Genomic DNA, 25,314 nt, shown 5'->3' on the forward strand with positions numbered 1-25,314 from the left:
ACAGGGGAATTCAGCTTTTGCTTTGTATCCCACTCCCCCACCCTCCTTCCTGCTTGCTAGGCACTGGAGGTTCCAAGTTCACCATTGGAAAGTCAATCTGGCTACTCTGGGCTTTGGTGTTCAACAACTCTGTGCCTGTGGAGAACCCCAGGGGAACCACCAGCAAGATCATGGTGCTGATCTGGGCCTTCTTCGCCGTCATCTTCCTTGCCAGCTACACAGCCAACTTGGCCGCCTTTATGATCCAGGAGGAATACGTAGACACAGTGTCTGGGCTCAGTGACCAGAAGGTGAAGGGGGGGGATTCATTGGGAAAAATAAAAGTGGACATAATCTGCTAACCTTTCTTCTTCATTTGACCACCTGCATCCACCTCACATGCAAAAACACACCCACCACCCACTCTCTTTCCCATTTATTCCATCTTCTCACCTCTCATTTTCTTCTTCCATTTATTTCTTTGAAGCTTGCTTTTTCTTTTCCACCATGAAGAAATGAGTAAACTTATCCCTCAGGCTACATAAAACATATTACTATTTACATTCATTTTTAAGAGTAGGAGGTGAAGATATAGACTCTGATTATTGGAGGGAAATAATGTAAAGTACAGTGGGGTCTTGACTTAAGAACGGCTTGAGTTAAGAACATTTTGACTTAAGAACCACTCTCATAGGAAAATATTGACTTGACTTACATACTTAGATTTGAGTTAAGAACTGAAAAAACCCACATGGGAGGCAGGGAAAGTGCAAAATTTGAACTTTCAGTTAACTGTTGGCCAGTGAAAAGGGTGCCTGTCTGCTTCCTCACTCCTCCCAGCGTTTAGAGAGTGGATTGGGAGACAGTCTTCAGACTGCCTGGTACTGTACTGCCTGGACTGTATTTTCCCTGCCTTCCCTGAACCTTTCTTGACCTAAGAAAAAAAGAAACAAAATATCCCCCTCTAGTGGTCGAAGGCGGAATAGCAGCTTCCCATTAGTTTCTATGGACGGAAAAGAGCAGATACGGATCAAATGGTTCTCAATGCATTCCTATGGGAAATGCAGATTTGACCTGAGAACTTTTTGACTTGAGAACCGCCTTCCAATACGGATTAAGTTCTCAAGTCAAGACCCCACTGTAAGGGAGGAGAGTCATGAAACGTGTGTGTTTCATGACGCACACACACGGTTGTAATCAGAGATGGAGAAAGTTCCTTTTTCAAACTGCAGCTCCACAGCCTGAGAAGCCAACATTAAGGCAAACATTGTTAGGGACCTGCACTCCCCAAATTCCCTACCACTAGATATGTCGGCTGGGTCTCCTGGGAAGTGAAATCCAAAACATCTGGAAGACTAAAGGTTGAGAACCATTACCCTAGATACTGTGTAATCTTTATATACTATACCCTCTTGCCTGCTTTCTCAAAATCAGTCTAAGTAGTTTTCTAACAACCAGTATCTGATTTCAGACATGGGACTTGAATGCCTCCCCTGAAGAATCTGCAGAATAATGTGCGTATGTGTGTGTGTGTGTATGTGTAAGCACAAATGGGCCAGATTAAAGGGTGAATGATTTAAGCCAGCCTCCCTTGACCTAGGTGCTCTCCAGAGGTGCTTGACTGTCACTCCAACCATCCCTAAAGCCATTCTGGCTGGGAGAATTGGAGTTGTATTTAGTTCAGTCCTGCAGGAGGGATTCAGGTTAACAAGAAAGCTGACGTAAACACTTGGGTTCACATGCTTAGTAGTTCCACATAGCCCTCCACTGGGAAGCCTTGTTGATGCCCAGCATGCATTGTGTGTATTTATAAACTGGGACTGGGCTGATTATCCCCTGGTAATTAGCCCCTGACGAGCAACCACAGCTGTGGGGAAGGAGGGGGCCATGCAAACTGGACCAGCTGTGGCAAAGCGGCTGGGCTCCAACTGAATTCTGAATTCTTTCGTTAAGAGCTAACGAGCAGGGATGTAATTAATGGATGTAATTAACGTCCAACACAAAACACAATTGCAGATAAATATTAAACGGCTCAGATTAACAAACCCGCACTGAGTAGGGAACAGTATGGGGGAGGGGCACAGGAAGAAAATCTAAGCAGAATATAGAGGAAAAAGAAGGAGAAAAGGAAAATGTATTATAATAGAGTAGCTATCAGTAGGTACTCATAATTTAGTCTCACAGGGTATAACAGGATGTGCTTTCAGGTAAGTGCATACAGGATTGTAGGCCCAGCATCATAAGAACACAGAGAAGCTGAAGAGATGCATTACTCGAGTGCCTCCCTAGACTTTGTCCCTCTGGAAGCCACTGGAGGCAACCACAATAACCATGATGGGCAACCAGCACTTTCATGTAGCCTGTAGCAAATGTCAAAGGGCCTCCACAAACAAATCAACCCAGGCCTCTAAAGAGCAATCTGCTCCACCCTAACCAGCCAGATGGGAGGGGAAGCAGGAAGGAAGGAGAGACAAGGGGCAGCCTGCCTAATTCTGACTCTGAACATACGCAGCCACTATTGGATTTGATCCTGCTCCTTGCTGACTGACAAGGTGCTTCCAAAACCCAATGCTGGGCTGTTGACAGAGAAAAGCCCCCTGTCCCCAAAGTGGAAATCCTCTACTCCAGTATCTGACAATGCAGGATCTAGTTGACAAAAACTTATTGCACCATGAACAGGATGGTCTTCAAAATACCACAATAATCCTTTTCTTTTAGTAGTTTAAAAGTTCATTTCTCTTTCTTTTCCACCTTCACATTCTCCCTTGTAGTCTCACTGACCTCCATTTGCTCCTTTTCCATTTATTTTTGCCTTTGTCATACATCCTCCCTTGCAACATTCCAGATACTGATTTTCCGCTTGCTTCTCTTACTTTCTCCAGATGCTTTTGATTGTCTAATAGCTTAAAAGCATTTAGACACCTAGCAACCTCCTTCCATTACATCCATTCGCAGGAAACCCATCCTTGCTGTGCACCTCCATATGCCTCGCTGCTACTAACTTGGGGTGCCTCTGATCTGCTGTTGTTTCCTCACTTGTTTTTGCCATGTCAAATGCCCAAGTTGTCCGTGAATATGAAGGAAGGATTGAATTGGCTTGGAGAGCTCTTGCGCGGAGCCAGCTCTGTGATGCCTGAAACATGCCAAATATGTTTTTTCCTCCGTCTAGAGCCTCTAGAAGCGCTCGCTCGTAATAGAACAAACAAGCTGTCTCTGCCCTTCATACTTCTAAATGTGTCCCAGTCTATTTCAGTATTGCTGATCTCTCCATGTACGTCTTTGTCAACAATCTTGTCTGCCAACTGCTGAATCCATCTATACCCCAAATTATATTTTCATTACACCTGCCTTTTCAGGAGTCCGCTCCTGGTCTCTTTCATGCACCTTCCCTGTTTTTTGGTCTGTCTCCACGCTGATTTTTCAAAAATCATTGGCCATGCTTTTTTTTTTGTTACAGGTTGGAAACAAACCTGTGTAGGAAGCCATCCCCATTCCCCTATTTACAAGTCTCCTCATGTCATATCAGGGAAATTCTCATATCTTCTATTTTAGGAGAGGTCTATGTCACCAGAGTTTGGTCAATCTCTGCTTGGTTCCTTTCCTGTGGGGTGGGTGGGGGGAGCAGATATGTAAGCTACTCAAGACATGGTCTTATTCGTAGACTTCAGAACAGTAAGCAGTGTTGATAGACTGGCCCAAGACAGCAGAGGATGCGTTTCAACTCCTCCATCTGCTAGTTTCTCTGTCACATACCTATATCCTCCCCATCTCACGCTGGTACCTGTCACTTTCCCCTGTAGACTAGTTAGTAGCTACAGAGGGGCTTATTTCAGATACAGAAACAACACAAAAAGGGTGGTGAATCACTCGGAACAAACTGCTGTTATATTTTCAAACATTATACTGAAAGTTTCAATCCCAGATTCACCCTCTCAACCCACCTCTAAAACACTCTTCTCTCCTCCCCCCCCCACCTGCTTTGGCTTGGTATGTATACCCTACGTGCTTTCTTAAACAGCTTTCACTATGGACATACAGTACTATGTCTTTTCCAAACACCAAATCCTAAATCGATTATCATAATATGGGATCAAACTTTCAGTTACATGGAAAAGTATGCTGCTGAACCCCCAATGTCATTTTTTGTTTTAATGTAAAGCTCATCTTTGGGATATGGTAATTAGGAATAGTGAATACAGAAGAGAAAAGGGTAGAGTACTCAACCGACTCTCTGCCCACCATTTTATTTTTTAATTGTGTACTCCAGGTTCATGCAAGCATTCTTCATTCTACATTCCCCTCTCTCAATGCTGTTTTCCTTTTTTAAAAAGCTACCAAGGCTTAATTATATACACTTATACATAACATGTAGTTAGTCCCTGAATCTTCCATCAAGATATGCCAAAGGAAATGGTTAATTCTGTCAGCAGCTCCTGATGCCCAAAGAGAAATGGGAACAATATTCAGTACATGTATTCATTCTTTCTGAATACTCCTCCCCCAATCCAACCAATCTCTCTAACCTAATAGCAGGCTTGTTGTGTGGATAAAATGGGAGCACGGAAATAATGTACACTCCCCTGAGCTCTGTAGAGGATGAGATTAACATGAAATAAATTGCATTAAAACTGGTCTTAAACTTTCAAAGGCTTGGTAAACATAAACATCCTGGCAAAATGTAAGAAAATTCATCAATACATTACTCTCCTAGCATGCTAACTGCCCTATACATTCGGCTTTCAGAAAACCTTTGTGCTGAAACCAGAGGGTCTTGCTTTGTCTCAAAATCCTCATTGGGAATTTACTTCACTTTAGCTTTATTTTATTTTACTTACTTATTTATTTTGCTACGTGCAAAATTGTTGTCAAAGACAATTTTTATATAGCTATTCATTTATATTCATTCATTCATTTACATTTTGTTACCACACCATACGCATATCTCTTCTCTTGCCTGCTCTTGTAAGGAGCCTCATGGTGCAGTGGTTAAACTGCAGTACTGCAGCCAAGACTCTGCTCACGACCTGAGTTTGATCCTCACGGGCTCAGGTAGCCGGCTCAAGGTTGACTCAGCCTTCCATCCTTCTGAGGTTGGTAAATTGAGTACCTAGCTTGCGGGGGGTGGTGGCAATGGGTAGCCTGTATAAATAAATTGTAAGCTCCCCAGATACTGCTTTAAGCTCTTGGGGGGAAGTATATAAGCAGCACACTTTTTGCTTATCAATATTACCCAGCCAGACACCATTCCTATACCTGACTGTCTTGTCCATCACAGCCATAAGGTGTTCTTCATATCCAGAAGCATAATATTTGCTTTCATCAATGCTAGCCAAATTTCACATTTATCAGTCAGATAATTGATAATGACAGTGAACAGGTCAAACTGATCTCCACTAGAACTGAGAGAAGCCCCACCCATCCCAGGCCCTGCTTCTATTTTGGCTCAGTTTTCACTTCTGTGAATGGGGTAGCAAAAGGGTAGCGAACAACCCAAGTAAGCGCTCTTCATATTCCAGTGTCGTTTTCCTTCCCTCAACAGTTCCAGAAACCCCAGCATCACTATCCGCCACTAAGATTTGGCACAGTTCCCAACGGAAGCACTGAGAAAAATATTCGGAACAACTATGGGGAGATGCACGAATATATGGGCAAGTACAACCAGCGTAGTGTGGAGGATGCACTCCATAATCTGCAGACGGGGTAAGTGTGGGGAAATGAAGATGACAGAGATGGAGGAGGAGAAGAGGTGGGCTGCGGGGGTGAGCAGAGACGAGAAATGTTAATTCTTTGGACTACAACTCTCCAAAACCCATATCAGGCAGTGCTAGCTTTGGTTTTTGTCCAAACTGTAGTCTAAAAAAAATACTTTCCTAAAATGGAAAAAGGAGGAAGTAACAAAGGCAGGAAGGTCAATTAAAATTCTTTCCTATCTTCTCCCTGTTATGCCTTAAGCTTTCACCTTTAACTATCTTGTTGCCTGGGGGGAATGTTCTCTCTCTGACCAACTTACTAGCCAGCCCCACCTGTGCTCCAAGGTCCTTTGCACCCAATCAATTTTTTGTACTGAATAAACAAAGTTTTCTCATGTATATCCTCCACTCTGCCCATCAGCCCTGGAAGCCTAGTTTTTCCAATAAAGAAATTGCCCACCTGCCTGCACCTGGGACACAATATTCTCAGAAGAAAGCACTATGCCTCCTGCTCCCCTGACCCTTACCAGTAACGTATACTAATTTCTCTGGTGATTGCTTGTGTGAAAACGTGATACTGTGAGTGTCACAGGCTGTTGTTGGACATTGCCTGTGACATAGCTAGCCTTCACGCCCAAACTATTTTGGAATTTTACAACAAATGTATTAGTCACATTTTATTAAAGAAAGCTTAATTTAATAATACGAGTTTTGGTCAATTAATCAGTGTATTCATTAAATGTGCAGAAAAGGGCATATGAAAAAATAATTCTAAAAGGAAAAATCATACTGTGTCTGTTTTGAGATGATGCACCCATGTGTCACATTGCAGGCATCATCTTACAAAGGACATCCTGCATTCTCTCTCCTTGGCATGATGATGTCTGCCATCTCCTCCTGCCTTGGAATAGGAGCAAATGCCTCTTCCTAGATCTGGACCTCTCAGAGGTGAAAAAAGGCCCAGGCCCCTTCTATTTTTCGTGGTTCTCAATGCCAAAACAGAGCTTCAGAAATTGTAGTGTATTTTACATTTCAGACCCTCTGTAAGTGTGATAGCTGAGCCACATGGCCCTCCAGCTTCTCCCCCTACTCCCATGATAGTTCCTGCCAAAATGGCTCTTACCAAGTTTCATTAAATATGTGTTTATTTAATTAATTCAAGAAAGCCTCTGCTGCCTTATTCATTGTGGCTCTGTTTTAGTCAACCAAAACATTCTGTACTGATCTTATTTGTCGAATTAATCTGTGAGGCTCAGGGTTGGCCCAACACATTTTCCTGCCTGAGGCAGAGTAAAAAATGGTGTTCCTTATCTGTTTAAGTCAAGGTGGGTAGTTTCCTAAAACAGCCAAGCTATTTTGGCATAAGAGGCACTAAAATCTCTCCTCTTTGACAATAAATGTGGACTACTAACCAATGTAGACACTCATAGTTTGCTCCCCTTTTGTGATCCTTAGATCAGAGGCTGCTTGACTCTGCCTCATAATAGTGCTGGCTCCAGTCTGATGAGGCTGCAGTCCTCTGCACACTTACTTGGGAGTAAGCCTCTCCGAACACAGCGAGACTTGCTTCATGTAAACAGATGCTGCTGTAAACATTACCATCGTGTTTGTTTGTTTTTTAATTTTTTTAAGGCTTTGAATTTTTTCTCTGTAAAATACAATGAACAAGTGGTTGTCTAGCCTGGGTAGCTGCTGTGCACACCAGCAACAGTGCCTGCCTGCTGTTCTCCAGAACAGTGCTTCTGTGAACGTCTCTGGCTTCCTACTGGTTCATTTCATAAATAAACCAAATAAGACAAGTCTGCAGTGAAGCATTCAGTGCAGGACTGAGTTGTGCAAGCATGCTGTTAACGAGACTCCCATGTGGGGTTTTATATTTGAATTTGTGGGTTTGTATTTGTGGGCACTTGTGATTTAAGTATTGTTTTTCCTGATACTGGAGTGTTTTATCACTAACTCTAAGCAGTTTTGGCAAGGCTTACCAATTTAAAAGGCCAATTGGCTACCAGTTTAAAAGGCCAACTGGCTGAGTTACAGGATGTATGATTTACCATTTAGTCCTACATATACACAATTACAGCAATATATGCTATCAATTAACCCAGATTACTTGCCACTTCCTAATTCTACAAAATTTATTTATTTATTCTACTTCTTATGAATAAATAGATAAAAGATCAACCTAATGAATATGTGTGTATATATGTATTCAGTTCAAAGACACACTGTGGACAACTTCAAAGCAATTTGATATTGACTTCAACTGGGAAGCTCTCACTCAAGACCAAGATGTCTGGTGAAACACCATCAAACAAGTGGCTTAAAAATTTGAAATAAAAAGAATCAAGGATGCGTGAAGGAAGAGGGAAAATCAGAAAGCAAGGATGTAACATTACAACAGCCCAATGATTGCAGGACAAGCTAGCCTGCCCTCACTGTGTCCATATCTTCTAGGCTAGTTAGTCATCTACACGTCCATCAGCATGCTACCATTCAACCTTAACCACTTACTTCTTTTTTCTTAAATGATAAATCTGACAGAAATGGTCTTCTTTGAAAATAAAGGATGAACTGTAGATGTATATAGGTACATGGACTGGAGTTTCTGCTTTATAAGTGTGAATTTAAAAATTAGGAGAAGGATACTCCTCACCCACATACATATTGCAGTTATATTGATTTAAAAGGCAATTTAAATGACAGGATTTTGATTATTTGCCCCAAAGCAAATAGAGTTGCTCAGCAGCCGGTCATTTTAGTAATCCAAACAACTTGATCAGATGACCCATACTGCAGTCCTGAAAAGCCAGTGAAATGCAGTTTCTGCTAAGCAGGCTGTTTTCCACCCAACTTCTGTCTCATCCATTCATTCATTCATTGCAGTTCTGGTTCTAGTCCCATAGTCCCTACTCCACTAATGTATGCCTTAGCCCAGCCTGTCCCAAAACCACAACAGGGGGAGGGGAGGTGATTTTTTAATAGAAAAAGTCTGTAACTCTAAAAAGCTCTGGTCTTCGCCATCATTTTAGCTGGCCCTCTGTGCTTCTGCTCAGTGAGTACTTAGTACGTTTTGAGCTGACAGTGTAATTTGGCCTGACACAGCAACTGCAGCTCGGTGGACCATTTCAGCTGTATAAGGTTTTGAAAGGTTCTTCTCTTTCTGCAGGACCCTCAATTGCACCATTCAACACATTTGCTTTTGCCAGATTTCCCTACAATGCCGTTCTATGACATTATGTGTGATGCTAAGTTTTCCCTCTCTCTTTTCGTTGGGGGTTTGGGTTGGTTGCTTGGTTTACACTAAGCTTTTAAAAACTATCGTACTTTTACAAGGTGGAGATTACTAGCATGTGGGAAATTATGGTGGTTATGTGATTGTGGAGGGAGAGGCACAAGGAGGCAGGACAAGAGATCCCTGACACAGACTGACCTTCCCTGTAGTCAGCTGTAACCAGTAGGCCCTCCATCAGTTGGGATAAGTTTTTGGCTTGTGGTTGTGAGGGTTCAGCTTCAGGCTCCTTTCTTCGTTCAAATAGATCAGGATATTTTTGTAATTTAGAAACAGGTGTGATGTTTCTTGGTGTGTTCACCAAATAACCGGTATCAACAAAATTATTCCAACGTTTTTCTCCTTCTGACAACAGGTCAGCCAGGGGCTTCCACTCTTTGTCTAGTAACGGGTTCCCTTCACCCGAGTTCCATGGATAAATTCGGCTTCACCACCTGTTCCACTTCACCTTCCAGCAGGGGCATCCAAGAGGGCTGTCCATTCCTCCTTACCCCTTGCCCATGGATCGTGCCGGGATAAATAATCCACATTAGAATGCTCCTTCCCCTTCCAATATTGAACCGTGAAGGCAAAAGGTTGAAGGGCTAAATCTGAACCTCCTTCTTGGTCCAGGGCCAATATCACTGTGTAATCTTAGCAATCTTTCCTTCCTGGGGTTGTATTTTGCCTCCACCTATGGAGAAGCCTAGATATTTTACCTTGGGAAGGGCTGTTCTACATTTACAGGAGTTTGCAGTCAGTCCAGCCCTTCTCAATTCTTTCAAGACTCTGTGCAAGTGTTCTAGATGTTCCTCCTTCCAAGTGGAACTGTATATAATGATGTCGTCTATGTACGCGGCCGCACAGTACTGTACTGGGGCCAGTACTTGATCCATGAGGCATTGGAAGGTGGTCGCTGCGCTATGTAACCTGAAAGGCATTCTTGTAAATTGGAAAAAGCCCCCATGGGTGGAAAAGACTGTTTTTTCTTTATCTTGAGCTCTTAAAGGGATTTTCCAGCACCCCTTTGTTAGGTCTAAAGACGAAAGTATCTAGCACCCCCTAATTTGCCTAACAGGTCTCCGACCTTGGCCATCGGGTATGCGTCAAATTTAGAAACCATGATGACCTTACGGTAATCTATGAAGAATCGAACAGACCCATCAGGCTTGGGTACAACTACCGGGTAACTACACCAAGGCCCCTTGGCCAGCTCAATAACTCCCAAACTTAACATCTCTGCCACTTCTTGTTTGATCACAGGGGTCAGTTGTTGGGGCCAAGATCTCCCTGTTGTCCTTATCACCACCCCAGGTTTAGTCTCGATACTATGCTCAATCCAGCGTGTGCACCCAGGTCTTTTGGAGAACATGACTGGGAATTCTTTTTCTAATTGACGTATTTGGTCTGCTTGTTGTGGTTCTACCCAGTCATCAATAATCACCTGTGTCTCTTTCTCTCCCTCATCATTCTTCCCCTCAGGTCCCAATTCCTCCTCTTCACAGTCTCCAAAGACGGATTCTCCATCTACCCAATGTTTCAGTAAATTTACATGCAGTACCTGTAGTTTCTTTTTCTTGTCTGTCATATTTATAATCTACCTCACTAATTTTCCTAACCACTTCGTATGGCCCTTGCCATTTAGCAAACAATTTAGCTGATTCCGTAGGAAGTAACACTAAGACTTCTGTACCAAAATTGGCTGTCAGGGCATATATGTTTATCCATGCACACACTTCCGCTGGGCAATACTTCTTGATATGTCCATATTGTCCACACCCATGGCATGCCGCCTTCGGCACATTCCACATCACTGCTTGTCTCATCTGCACTAGTTCCATCGTTATGGTGGATCTTGGCACCCGGCTGCCAGTTGGGTTCACGAAGTCCATGTGGTCTGGTCTAGATCTCCTGATGTTCGGCGTGTTCAGACCTCGTGCGTTCGTGCTCCCTGTCGATTCTGCCATTTTCTCTTTGCTTCTAGATTTTTCTATCTGCGTCATCATCCCGTTTGGCCGCGGCTCTTCTGCTCCCAAGTAGTCTTCTAATAGAGTTAGAGCACCCTCTAGGTTGGCAGGTTTGTTCTTCATTACCCAATTTCTTGGTCCCAATCCTAAAGTTGATATGAGTTGTTCCATGATCATGATCTCCAGCACCTGTTCTGCCATTTTCCCTTTAGGTTTTATCCACCTTGTGGCACTGACCCTCATTTTTTGTGCTAGGGTTCGCGGGTGTATTCTGGGGCATAATCTCAGGTCTCTAAACCATCGTCGGTATGCCTTGTTGTTTAGGTTCAATGTGTTTAGGATTGCCATCTTTACTTTCATGTAATCTCCTGCTTCAAGTATATACAGTGTGTCTACTATTTCTTGCGGTAAGCCTGTTAGATATGGCGTGAAGATCAAAGCCCAATGTTCTGTCGGCCATTGCGCCGTCGTAGCCACTCATTCAAACATATTAAGAAATGCTGCTGGGTCATCGTGTGGGCCCATTTTTTGTATTTTTATGGGTGGCTGGCTTGCTATCAATGCCTTCTGTGGCATCGTTTCTCGAGGCAGTGGTGCAGCGAGGTGGGTTCTCATTAAATGTGTAATCAATAGATTTTGCTGATCCATCAGTTGTTTTATCAGAGTTTCTTGACCTTCTGTTACTTTGCAGAGCCATTCTTCTGTGGAACTTTCTAATGGTGAAGGCCTCCCATGTTGGGCGCCAATATGTGAGGATTCAGCTTCAGGCTCCTTTCTTCGTTCAAATAGATCAGGAAATTTTTGTAATTTAGAAACAGGTGTGATGTTTATTGGTGTGATCAGCAAATAACCGGTATCAACAAAATTATTCCAACATTTTTCTCCTTCTGACAACGGGTCAGCCAGGGGCTTCCACCCTTCATGTAGGAACGCGTTCCCTTCACCCAGGTTTAATGGATAAATGCGGGTTCACCACCTGTCCCGCTTTACCTTCCAGCAGGGGCACAGTGTTGTTATCCCAGCCATCCTCCCACATGGAACATCTAATGGGTGTGTGTGTCTTCCAGGGTCCCTGTACCCTTTCATCCTCATTTCGCTTACCGTCCATTCCAGCCTCTCCTTCCTTTCTCTCTCTACTCTCTCTTTTTCTTCTCTTAGCTTTCTCCTCCACTCTCTGGCTTCTGCTTCTCCCCAATAAGAGGGTCTTGGAGGGATTTCTCTCCTTTTTCTATAGTCTACCTCCTCTTTTGGGACCCTTAGCCTTTCCCATGCTCCGGTCCAGGGATCCTCCAGCCAAACCCACTCCCAACCTGGTGGTAACTGTTCTTCCCTCCTCTTTATATCTGTTGTTCCCATCTCTATCTCCACCCTCTTCTTCCACTCTGTTCCCACCGTTTTTCCCTGAGTTCCTTCAACAGTTAACTTTTGTATTTCTCCTTCTATTTCCTGTGTATTTGTCCCTCGCTGCTCTGTTATCTTGGGAGATGAGGTGGGCAAGGTCTGTATCTCTTTCTCGGCAGTAAGGGGAAGGGACGGCATTCCAGTGAGAGGACTACTACTCTCGCCCCCTGTCTCACAGTGGTGCAGGGGGAAGAGTACACAGATAAATGGAACCATGGTATCTAGCTGGATATTAGAAAATAATGGAGCCTGGAAATGTTACTCATTTAAGCTACAACTCGCCGAATCCCCCAGCTAGCATGTATTTCAAAAGAGTAACATTTCCAAGCCTTGGAGGTACATACAAAATAAACGCATACATACAGGTTGTGGGGAAAGCCAAGATAAAGATGGAGCGGAGACATGAGCTAGGATATAGATTAGCTGTAAAGGGCTTCCCTCCCCCAAGGCCTTTTACACAAATCTATGCTATAGCTGAAAGCTTGTCATGTTTTAATGGGAAGATTAATCAGTCACATAATAAAATCTGTATATAAAGGCAGGTTCAGTGATACTGTTGCTGGGCAGTCCACAGAGATGTTTCTGCGGGTAAAGAGATCGTGCTTGCAACCTGTGTGATGACATAGAAGAAATGTAGAAGGGTTTCCCTCTCACCTTTTCCAATTTGTTACCCAAAGCTAGCCAACACTTTCCTTCTTCGAAATACGACGATGGCTTTCTTTCTAACCATTAGGATCACTAACAGCCAAAGCTGTTGAAATTACAGACTATAAATTTTTTAAAACCTGGCTTTTTTGCAGTAGCAAATGGGTCCTGAACTTGCTTTTAAAAATGTGTTTTGCTCTTATTTATGCAAGTCAGGGGAAATATGCACCTGTGGTATGAAAACAATCCGTTAAAAAGGTTAGAAGAAGGAACAAACAGGAGGTTCCTCATATTTAAAGAAAGCTATCAAGAGCCCCAAAAACATGTCTTCATTTTCTTTGCGATATGAATATTTTGCTTTTATCAGCAGATCAGTTAAAAGCCAAACATTATTAATCAGTCACCAACATATATACTGTATGTACAAACCAATTTCTTATAACTATATATGTTATATTCCAGTATCTTTGTTTCTCTTCCTTGTCTGACTGCAGGAAGCTGGATGCCTTCATTTATGATGCAGCTGTCCTGAACTACATGGCCCGCAAGGAAGAAGGCTGTAAACTTGTCACCATAGGAAGCGGGAAAGTCTTTGCCACTACAGGCTACGGCATTGCGCTACAGAAAGGATCCAAGTGGAAACGGCCCATTGACTTGGCCCTGCTCCAGTTTCTGAGTGACGGTAAGGATAAGCTGTGTGCCAGGGTCTAGAGATGGCACGGGGAAGTTAAGAAGGGAGCCAGGATGCCTAGGTCGTTAAGATGAGAAACAGATTAAGGGCTGGGAGGTGGAGGGTATATTTCCCCCAACATCTGAGTGGGTTGGTAGTGTTCTCTGTCTTCTGAATCCCCCCCCCCCAGGCTGCCCTGGGGTGAGTTCAGAAATAAAGGACACTTTGAAACAGAATAAGGGATATTTATTATGTTTTGTGGCACTCAAATTGTGTTAGAAAGGAATCTTGGACCATTGAGTCCCATTTCCTACTGGAAGGCAGGCTCACATTCTATCCACATGCTATCACTAAGGAACAACTCAAAGTAATTGACATCTGGTATCAGGTTTTCAAGCACGTGTTAAAGAGGCTTTAGGTGAGACGGTACCACATTGTTTCAGTCCTTCTCAACAGGCTTCATTCTCTGTCTGGAGCAAAGAACAGGAGTCTCCTTCATGTTTGCCATTAAAAAACCCAGGGCAGGGACTTACTTGGCTGAATGGGAACCATTTTGGCAAGGGAGATCATTCCTTGACCTTACTTTGAATATTTGTAAAAATTAGTTTCCTTTTAGCACATTTTAACAATTTACATGTTTGCAAATGAGGCAGTTAAATATAGCATTATGTGTTCCCTGATAAATTAGTCCAGGAGCACTGCTACCTGGTTAAGTATCCTTTGGATGAAAGAGTGCTGGGGACATATGGTGTCTTTGTAATAAAACCTGTTTGAATTGCAGATAGAGCATAACAGAAGCAAATATGCATTTCTACAACAGGCAGGAAATCCACTAATCTTGTATCAGATGCCACAATGAGACCTCGCACTCCAAGCTGCTTTGGCCTCAGCCAACGCACATCTCTCAGTCCCATTCAGAAATGCAAAGTGACTTCATGCTGTGTCTCTGTCCTCCCCTAGACTTCCAAAGATTTTGCATTTCCAAGGCTACAGAATGATTCAATGTCATTACAGCCTATTAAAGCCAATTTGTCAAATCCATGATCAGCCATCAATTTGTCAGGCAAAACTAGAGCAAGAAGCCCATTCATGTTAATCAAGCATCTCATGTTAATCAACCAGCTCACATCACCAAGCACAAATTTCTCCCATACAGCACAAATTCATTTGTGGATGCAGTTTTTAATCCACATTTACGGGTTTACTGAAAGGATTTCTGGGCTCCAGAACTGACAACAATTCTCACAGATTACTAAAGTAACCTTTTGCGCCTGGGGCCTTCCAGAGATGTTATGGATTACAACTCTCATAATCCCATTGTTACCAGTGCTTGAAAATCAGCCTGCACATTCTCCCACTTCTGCTCTCTTTCAGCAGACCTACAGATTGATCGTGCCCAGATCCTGCTATTTTGCTCTGAATTCATTAATTCAGAGTATAAGAGAGAAGAAACCTCAGGAGAATTGTGGGGTCCAGTCAGTTCAAGCCAGGAGGTCTGGGAGTCAAAACTCCTGGGAGAGAGCCAGTAAGCCTCCATGGACTAGACTAGAGCAAAGGCAATGGGAGACATACAACCTGCTTTCTATTTCTAGCTGCAGGGATAATGAACAGACACCGTTCTGGCATATTTGATCTGAGCAGAGGAACCTAGATTCCGTCTTGGCTGCTGTTAATGGGCTCAGTCTGAGGCTCTAATTGCTGTTAGCCAACAATCTTACTTTTCCTAATAGGCTTGGCTGACTATGACGATCCCCTGGAGAATGGGACACCGGGCTTTTCCCATCTCAACAGGGCATGCCAGCAAGATGCTGGAGATGGGGTTGCTTAAATCACTTTGCCTTTTATGCCAGTTGAATAAAAAAAAGCAGCATGACTTTCTCTCCAGCTTTCTTGGCTGCATGAGCAACATTCAGAAACAAAGCATTCCAGACATAGACATGTTCTTTGTTTAATGAGGGGGGGGGCAGGAATACTCAACGAGGAGTATGGTACGTAAGAATACTGTGTGGAGGAAAGTGAATTGGATAGTTTTGTAGACTTTGGGTTTAAACTTGTTACAGAGTATGTCCTCAAAGTGGTGGACAATTCACATAAAAATATTGGTAATTTCAGATGAATTTTGTCACAAAAGATGCATATATTTACATTTTAGGACAAACTCATGAATCCTGATATTCAGTGGGATGTTTCCAAGTTACACAATTCACAGCATTTTCCTGCAATTGTCAATATTGTTAAGAGACCACTTCTGGTGTTGGAAAAAGGGCCGTAAATCATACACAGCCTCCCCCAAAATAGCTTCAGTTGACCACCTGGAGGACGTGGGATGTATGACTAACCATTTAACTCCCTCTCCAAATATTGTCAGGTCTGGGGGCAAAAATGGTGTGGGTGGTCCTCCAATTCCAGCCTCACAAAACCAAAAATTACCCATCCCTGCTCTAAGTGTCCATTGTCACATATTACAGTTTACAGTGGTGCCCTGTATAGCGAGGTTAATCCGTTCCGGATTAACCTTCGCTATACGAAAACATCGCTGTGCGGGTAAGGAAAGCCTATTGGAACGCATTAAACTTAGTTTAATGCGTTCCAATAAGCGTGCAAACTTACCCCTCCAGCGATGTTTTCGCGTCCGGCGGCCATTTTAATGGCCGCGGATGACCCGAAATGCCTCCCCGCAGCGTTTTCGCGACCTCCGTAAGCAAGGGGAGGGCGCGAAAACACTGATAGGGGCCATTTCAGGTCATCCGGCGGCCATTTTAGAGCCGCCGATCAGCTGTTCGGCGGCTCCAAAATGGCCGCCGGAGCCCCAATTGTCACAAAGCGAGTGCGGCGATTGGGGCAGATCCGTATAGCGATCCCCAAAAAGGGATCGCTATACGGATTCTTCGTCAAACGGTGCGCTCGTTAAGCGAGGCACCACTGTACATTGGTTTGCATGTAGTATGCTACAACTTCAAAATAAAATAAAAATCGCACTTGTTAATAAAACATTGAAACTAAATTACAAACTACAGTGGTGCCTCGCATAGCGATCACTCCGTATAGCTGTTTTTGCGATCGCAAAAGCTATCACTTTGTGATGGTCCCTATGGGGAAATTTCGCTTTGCGATGATAGCAGGTTTCAAAATGGCCACTAGGCAAACAAAATGGCCGCCTGCTGTTTTCAGGCACGGATTCCTCACTTTAGAGGCACTGAAAATGGCGGCGCTATGGAGGATCTTCGCTTAAGGGTGAGTTTTAAGCCCATAGGAACGCATTAATTGCGTTTTCATGCGTTTCTATGGGTTTTTGTATTTTCGCTTAGCGATGTTATCACTTAGCAGCGATTTTTTCTGCACGAATTGACATCGCTAAGCAAGGCACCACTGTATGTCTATTTTACCTATGTTGAAAACTTGCTCCTATTGCATAATGTGGAGCTTGGGTTCACAGAACATTGCGAATTTTGCAATGAATTCCCCATGTGCAAGGATACTATAAGTACGTGTGTGCTCTGCTGCTCTATCTATTGCTCTATCTATGTGTGTGTGTGTACACATATATATGTTGACTACGGACATAATAAGGACTGTTATTTTATTATTATTATTATTATTTATTTAATTTATATGCAGCCCACACTACCCAAAGGTCTCTGGGCGGCTTACAGCATTTAAAATACAATAAAGATATGTACAATTAAAATACAATTAAAATATATATAAAATTGCCATCAGACCCACAGCTAATATTATTTCAGTTAAAAGCCTTTTGGAACAGGAAGGTTTTGACCTGGCGCCGAAATGTCATCAGTGTCGGCGCCAGACAAATCTCAGTTGGGAGGGCATTCCATAGTCTGGGGGCAGCTGCCAAAAAGGCCCTTTGTCTGCAAGCCGTCCCTCTTACCTCCTTGAGGGACGGCTCTTTCAAAAGGGCCCCCTGGCTAGATCTTAACTGCCAGGTAGGCTCATATGGAAGGAGGCAGTCCTTCAGGTATCCAGGGCCCAAGCCGTTTAGGGCTGTTGGGAGTATTTATATCACATGTGTGCATGAATGTGTGTTTGTAATGTGTTTCAGAGAGCCTTATACTCAGGTGTGAAAGAGCATAATATATATGGGTTGCAAGGTCCTAGTGGAGCAAGGGAGTGCAAGAAAATGTTGCCTAGCAACCCATGCATCCTGCAAATCATACCACTTAAATCTGGACTACCTTTCATGCCAATGTGTACAAAACCTCAGTGTGCTGTTTTAATTAATCTGGAACAAAAACTTTTTAAATGGATTAGGATTCACAGATATGCATGGCAAAGGTAGAAAGAGAACAATCTTTCACAATCAGAACCATGGATAAGGAAGAATAGTAAATTGTATTAAGGAGCAATAATTAATTGGTCTTGGAGTATGAATGTGCCCTAGGAGTCAGATGAGGAATGGCCTGTTCAGCTGCCTGCCACGCCTGAAGTGTTATCCTTCTGCTTGTTGATCACACCTACTTGGTCATGGGAGACGAAGGGGAACCATGGCTAAAGGGAAGAGCATGCAACATTTACTTTTCGGAGTACAACTGTGGGATTCTGAGAGCTTTACTCCAAAAAGTAATTTTTACAAGCTCTGCTAATTGGCTATACTGGGGAAAGGACAGCAAGAGAAGCACCGCTCCTGGCTTCCATCTCTTTCCTCTTCCTTTTCTGTTTCAGATGAGATTGAGCTGCTGGAGCGTCTCTGGCTCTCAGGAATCTGCCACAATGACAAAATCGAAGTGATGAGCAGCAAGCTGGATATAGACAACATGGCTGGTGTCTTCTATATGCTCCTGGTAGCTATGGGGCTCAGTCTCCTGGTCTTTGCCTGGGAACACCTCATATACTGGAAATTACGTCACTGTATGAGACACACTGGACGACTGGACTTCCTGCTCGCCTTCAGCAGGGTGAGGTTATAAGAGGGGTCAAGGGGCTGGCTGTGCCTCCATGGGTCTGCTCAAATGTGATGTTTTGAGTCCCAGCTCTCCATTTTGTTTTCCAGAGAGTAAGCTCCTCACTCCCCACGCTTCTTTCCTTTTATCTAGAGCTGCAGCTATCATGTGACCACACAATACAAGTATATGTATTTGTCTTGCACGCAAAGAACAGCATTCTCAGGTCTTCACGTTCACTTAATCACCAGTATCCCCACCATGCAATTTCTGTCTCCTGAGGCTGTGGAAATAAGTTTCAGATCGTATGTGGGAAACAGAGCATATATATGGGCAAGGGACTGGAATCTCAGAAGAGGTGGGATCTCGCCGTGATCTGCCATGCTGTGTGCTAAAATCTGCAAAACAGTCACTGTATGCAAATCTGTATACAGAATTTAGGTTACTTTATCACACACAAAAAACTGATTTACTTAGCTAATCCAATGTGCCTCTCCTTGTATCTTCTCCCTAATTATTTATCCATGGTTATGTACAAACATGCCTCAGTTGAGTGATGGGATTGCTGCAGAAGCACACACTTCCCTGTGTTTTTTGCAGAGACAAGTGCCTTCTTCAGGAGCAAGCTTAATAAAACCAGTTCTGCTTGCCTGCAGCAGCTGTGCACAGAGCTAACCGGTCGGTTCCTTTGATGTCACAAACCTCCTTCCCTGTGGCAGTTTTATAACTTAAAAATTTATTTTTGCATTGGGTATCTTTTTAAATTAAGATGAAAAATGCATGTCCAGTTGAATGAATCTACACATTGCATTCAGAGCTGTAAATTAGCAATTTTGGCATCTGGGGCAAGTGGGACCATCTCCCACTCATTCTGCCCTGAGGTAAGGGCACAAGCCCCCATTAAGGAAAAGGAGGAGGAGAATGTGGTTGCCCTCAAAAAAAATGACATCTGTGGTTTCAAACAAGGGGAGAGAGAATAGAATCAAGAAGTGTTGATGTCTATTTTCCTAACTCGTAGAGTCACCTCTAAACGTTAGTGCCCTGGATAAAGACCTGGCTTGCTTAGGTTGCTGGTGTCACTTCAAACAGTCTAAAGGGACAGGGGGCACTGGCCCCTTGTCTGAAAGAGTGAGGAAAGGGTGCCAGATAGACCAGCAAACCAGTGTTTGATTCGTTGATTATCATCTTTGCCAAATACAATAAAAAGACATAAAGAAGCCAAGCTGATTCTCAGAAGTGGGTGAGGATGTGAGAAATGATCAAGTCTTGTTTTGCTGGTCTCCATTCCGTGTTGCCCACATCCCTCTGTTTTCTTATTTCGATTCTTAGTGGTTAGTTTGAAAAAGAATGGGTGTTGGAACTTAGGATACATTTCTTTATTGTCAAGTGCTGTTCTTTAGCACCTCATGTGTAGAGACTGGCTGTGGTTACCGAGCGAGGAGGCATTAGCATATTGTTATGATGTGTATAATGCAAATGAAAACCACTTTCAAGCATTTTAAGTGACAGTTCCCAGTGATGGTATCTGAGATGTTGTAATTCTGTGATATGGTTTGGGATGATTAGGACAAAAACTGCTAGTGCTCACAGAAGCCTGCCACTTCCCACAGGAAAGTTGCAGAGGGTGGGGTCAAGGTCAAGGCAGTTAAAACAAATTTCAGACTTGATTAAATTTTCAGTGTAGTGCAGTTAAGTTAACGGGCCACCCCTCTGGCATTTAAAACAGATTCTCATGAGACAGGCAGAGCACAAATTGAGTTCTGTATAGTTCTCATTTGCATATGTTGATCATTTTAAATACAGATTAAAAATTGCTGCTGCTTAGCACTGAAGCAAGGATAGCTAAAAACAAAACCATCTAGCCAGGTGGCAAAAGTCCCACCCAACATTCTGATTCCAATGCTTATTTCCTTTGTCTCCTCTTTGGGTTCCTTTTTTGATCTTCAGAGGGCCAATTTACCTACTGATATTTTTCCTACCCTCTTGTTTTCACTCTTTCTCTCTCGCTTCCTCCTTCTTTCTCTCCATTCACTGCCATGGGGAATCGGTCTCTGAAACCAATGACTTAAAGTGAAGGACACACTGGGTGGGAGGGAAGGATGTTTTTCTGGTGGGAACTGAACTGGCTTTTCATTGGGGTGCAAGCATGTGTCTCTCTTTGTCTGTATGTTAGAGAAAAGGAGGAAGGTCTATGAGTTAAAGTTGCTCCATAACTCCTAATGTCCTGATACACATGTCTTTAAGAAGCATTAGATAAACAGCTGGATAGCTGAGTGGTTTAAGCATCTGGCTTGTGATGTTAGAAGTTGGGAGTTCAATTCCCCGCTGTGTCTCCTTGAAGGGGCTGGACTTGATGATTCATAGGTTCACTTCCAGCTCTGCAGTTCTAAGATGATGATGACTTCTTTAATACAGTTTTCATGAAAAGCGAGGCCAGGGAGACCATCAGGGATACAAACAAAGCTAGAAAGGTTTCCCCAAAATGTGGGCTGTGGCCTTACTAAAGCAGAGAATTGGGCCAAGGAATCTGAAGCTAGTTAGCAGTTAGCAGTTATGCCCAGTATAGGTCATTCAGCTAGGGGAGTGCTGTGGTAAAGGATGTAAGAGATAGGTGGGTGGGGAGGATGGGATACTGCAAGGGTGTGATAGACATGGCTATCCACAATGAGATTTAATCCTCGTTTGTAGCTTAGAATGCTGACAGCAGATTTATAAAACCCGAAAGATAGGCTTTATTCTGTTATATAAAGAATTTGCAAAGATCACACACACAGGAGTGTGTTATGACTGATATTTTTCCACATGGAAAAGAGTCATTATACTGCTATCAGCAGAATGCATTTCACGAGGAGATACATTTTCTTTCCTTCAGAAAAGGAAAGTTTAGTCTTCCAGACAGATCCCAGTATGCATACCATTGTTTATGACAGCTAGGCTCATGAGAGATGCAGTACAACAATATTGCTATTCATTATTTTACATATTTCATTTATATCTCCCCTTTCTATCAAAGGAGGGACCAAGGACCAAAAGGAATGTGTTTGGCCCATCCCTATTATACACAGATCCCTCAAGGGAGGGGTATACAGAGCTCACCTGCACAGGATGATACTCTGTTGTTCATAACAGTCTACCATAATTTGGATTGAAGTGATATCCCAATTATGCCTTCCCACCCCAGTTAAGCAGGTATGTTATAGTTCCAACAGCTCCCTCATTTATCCTACTTTCTACTGTTTATTTCAGGGCATGTACAGTTGTTGTAGCAGTGAAGATCCAAAAATTCCAGACCAGCAACAGTTGCCTATCCTTAACCATACCTATGGGCCATCACGTAGTACCGCCCCAGCACTCCCCAGTCCCCCAGGCCCTCCGCTCCCTTGCTCCAGCTTCCTGCCCCGTGAGCGGCGTATCGTGGAACGGTGGCGCCACGCCCGCAGCCCTAACTGCTACAAAGATCTCTACCCTCCAACACCTACAGAGCTGCCCACTACCAAACCACCACGCCACAGCCTCAAGAGTCCTTTCTCTGATGGCTTCCACCGCTTCTATGGCCCCATTGAACCCGAAGGGCTCTCTGATCATGTCGGTGGGAAAAAGATGGCTCCCTGTCAGCTCTCTCCACCACCACCTTCCCGTGGCCTGGAAAACCCTCCTTCCTACTTTGCCATTGTCCATGAAAAAGATTCGCCTGACATGCCGCCAGTGGCATCAGGCTGGCAACGTAAATCTCTCCGTGGCTTGTATGAAAGTTTCCAGTCTGGGAAAGGGGCCAGCCGGACCCCAGAAGTGAAAAAGTACGACTCATCTAGCGGATATGCCACCAAAAGCCCTTGTGAGTTGGAAAGGGGCAGCAGCCGGCCTTTCGGGAAAGAGAGGAGCCGCTACGGCTACACACGGCTGTCCTACGAAGACGAGCGCTCCCCGCCTCTTCCCCGTTACCGGCATGCCGACGACACACCCCTGCCACGAGCTGAGCCAGAAACTAAATGCCCAACATCATCAAGCCGAGAGAGAAGCTCCCGGGCTCACATTTGCCGCAGCCATTCTCACCCACTTGCCGTCGGTGCCAGTCTGCGCAGCCAAAGTCATTACATGGATTTTTCGGACTCAGATTCTGATATCTGTGAGAGGGACAGCGATGGCCATAGCTGTTGGTACCAGTCTCCCGATTACTTCTGCACATACCCATCCCGAGAGAGGCAGCTCTTCGCCACCCACAAGCCTCTGCACTATTGGTCAGCTGACAAGTTGGCTAAGTGCCACGGATGCCACGGTCCTTGTCAGCACTGCCTGAGCTTGGAAATGCTCTCACCGCCCACCCCGCCCTGCCGCAAGGAGGCCTTGCGTTACCTGAGCTGCTCCGAGGAGCGTTTGGAACGTCGCCTGGACTGGGAGCACCGCCACTGCAGTCTGTACGGCTGCCTGGCTTCGCAGCATTGCCATGGTTTCCATCGCCGCCGCCACCACCATTCCTGTGAGCTGGGGCCGGCGGGTGGAGTCCTTCACCCCACCTCCCGCAGTCTGGAGGACCTCAGTTCCTGCCACATGATGCGCTGCGGGGCCTCCCACCGACATCAAGGTGGCTTCTCACCAGAGTGGCTACCACGCCGGGTGAGCCGGAGTGGGGAGCTTTTTGCCCGGCGTGGTTCAGCTCATTTCTCCAGCCTGGAGTCAGAGGTATGACCAGTGACAGGTGGGGTGGGAGTGGGTCTGGGGTAAGGAGAGATGCTTTGGACAGGAATGACTGGAAAACGAAAAGAGACTGTGCTGTAGTTTTATTCACCAAGTGGGGACAGAGATGATGGTAATGGCATTTGTGGCCCAACATGAGGAACAAAAGCAGTGCTATGAAGATGATGGGCGGGGGGGGGAGAAAAGTGCCATGAATGAACCCACCAGGACAAAAAGGGCATGCAACTAGGATACTAATGGAAAGATATGACCTATAGCCACATCTTTCTACCACAAGGAAGGGGAATTGTTCAACCAAAAGAGTCACAGATAAAAACCCACCATGGAGACTGGAACCAGTGATAATCTCATTTTTAAAAAATGAAGGGAAAGCGCAGATGATGCTTTAGAGAGGGGCAATAGCCTGCTACTGCTACCCCAAGTGCCACCAGAATATCAGCTCCCTGTGGCCAAACTCCCATTCCCTTCCACCAGCCGATCTGCAGAAGGGGCTAGAGGGGAGCTGTTCCTGCCTGTGTTTCCATAACAGATCTTTTATATTCCAGAAAAAAGGGCTTTCCTGTCACCCTGTGGCATATTGATGGGGTGGGTTCCTTGTGGCCACTGGCTACTGCAACAGCAGGGCTATTACTCTCTCAAGGAGACTCAAGGGAGGGCCACTGAAACAAACCAGTCCTGAAGATGGAGAGAGTCTGTGTCCCCGTGCAGATTGGCAGCAGGAGAAATGTGTCATCAGTCAGGCTCTAGTGATGATATGGGATGGGGCGTGGATGAGAACCACCACACAACTGTCTGGACTTCTGGGTGGGAGGGGGTGTTAGGAGACAAAACTGTGACTTTGTTCAACAGAAAACTGTGATCTTTTTCCTGCACATTTTCCTCTTCCTCCTCTTCCATCTAGCTTTCCTTGCTCTTCTCACGCATCTTTCTCCTTTCTCTTCTCCCCCCCCCCGCCTTGAAATCTTGAAATCTCTGACTCACAATTACGGTAATAACAACACATGCCAATATACACCACAGTCAGTGAAATACAAACTCATACACCTAGGTTCTATCATGGCTGAAATAACTCTGAACTGAATTTAGAAAATAAAATAACACCACATGCTCCCAAACCTATACAGACGAACCAAGCCTGAGTTGCAAAGGGCTTGTTCTCACAAATCCTACACAGCCACATATCAGTGCACTGCCACTCTCTCTCTTAGGTGAGGTATTGTGGAAAATGACAGAAAACATGATTATAAAACCCTTCTGTTAATTGAAAGGGCACTCATATTTCAAACCAAACGAAACGGAAAACACTAAAAGAAAAAATCTGATGCAATACAAGAAAACAGTGTATTTGATCAACACTGAAATCACCATCCACTGTCTTAAAGCTGACTGCTCTGAGCTACTTCACAGGTGCTGTGAAAACAGGAATAAGTGAGGTACAAAAGATTCTGCAACCTGATTTCCTGTGCAAGGAGAAGAATCATGCCTCTTCATTGTGGGAATGATATATGAGCTCCTGATGCAGGTACCTCTGCCATATCGTTCCATAGAGAAGATACACAAGCTGCCCTGTGTGCAAAGATCTTAGAAGAGGGTTAGCTAATCTTTGAAGCCCCACGTCTTCAAAGTATGTCTAAGAAATTACTTTGTTTGGAGTTTGCAAACTTTTTTTTAAGAGGAGGCTTCTGTATATATGGAGATCTTAATATATTTGATGAAAACAGGGGCGCTTTCAAGCTCCTAGTGTTACCAGTCAGAAGAGGTTACTAAGTTATTCTGTCTTTTCCTCTTTTTTTCTTTCTTTTTTTTCCAGAAAGAAAGAATATGGGAGAATCAGTGAGAAAACATGGGCAGGCTTGCAAATAGGAGACAAGGGTTTCAACCTGCTAGTAAGTTTCATGCTTGTGGCAGAGTAATTGCATTATAAAACTCTTGCCAGACAGTATTTTGACTGCAGCAGGTTTCAGTGATCTCTGGAACTCATTGCAACAGGATATGGCTACTGAAGACTTTTACATGGATTATTTTACAAAATCTTTTAAAACGTCATGGAAGGCAGCAACATGTAGCAGGTAAAATGGAGAACATTTGGCATGGCCCTAAC

General features: G+C 44.1%; 1 protein-coding gene across 4 annotated transcripts in view; it reads left to right on the top strand.

Annotated features, from left to right (window-relative positions):
- The window catches only part of GRIN2D (glutamate ionotropic receptor NMDA type subunit 2D), a 58,155-nt gene extending 33,320 nt beyond the window's left edge, over positions 1–24,835 (top strand). For all 4 annotated transcript variants that reach the window (XM_078377050.1, XM_020798856.3, XM_072976759.2 and 1 more), the window contains 5 exons: positions 61–290; positions 5,519–5,679; positions 13,445–13,632; positions 18,301–18,533; positions 21,765–24,835. In XM_078377050.1, coding sequence (XP_078233176.1) covers positions 61–290; positions 5,519–5,679; positions 13,445–13,632; positions 18,301–18,533; positions 21,765–23,204 — 2,252 coding nt within the window. In that variant the 3' untranslated portion in view covers positions 23,205–24,835. The remainder of the gene's footprint in view (positions 1–60; positions 291–5,518; positions 5,680–13,444; positions 13,633–18,300; positions 18,534–21,764) is intronic.
- The last annotated feature ends 479 nt before the right edge of the window (positions 24,836–25,314 follow it).

This window comes from Pogona vitticeps, chromosome 6 (assembly GCF_051106095.1).
Source record: "Pogona vitticeps strain Pit_001003342236 chromosome 6, PviZW2.1, whole genome shotgun sequence".
Classification (NCBI taxonomy): Eukaryota; Metazoa; Chordata; class Lepidosauria; order Squamata; family Agamidae; genus Pogona; species Pogona vitticeps.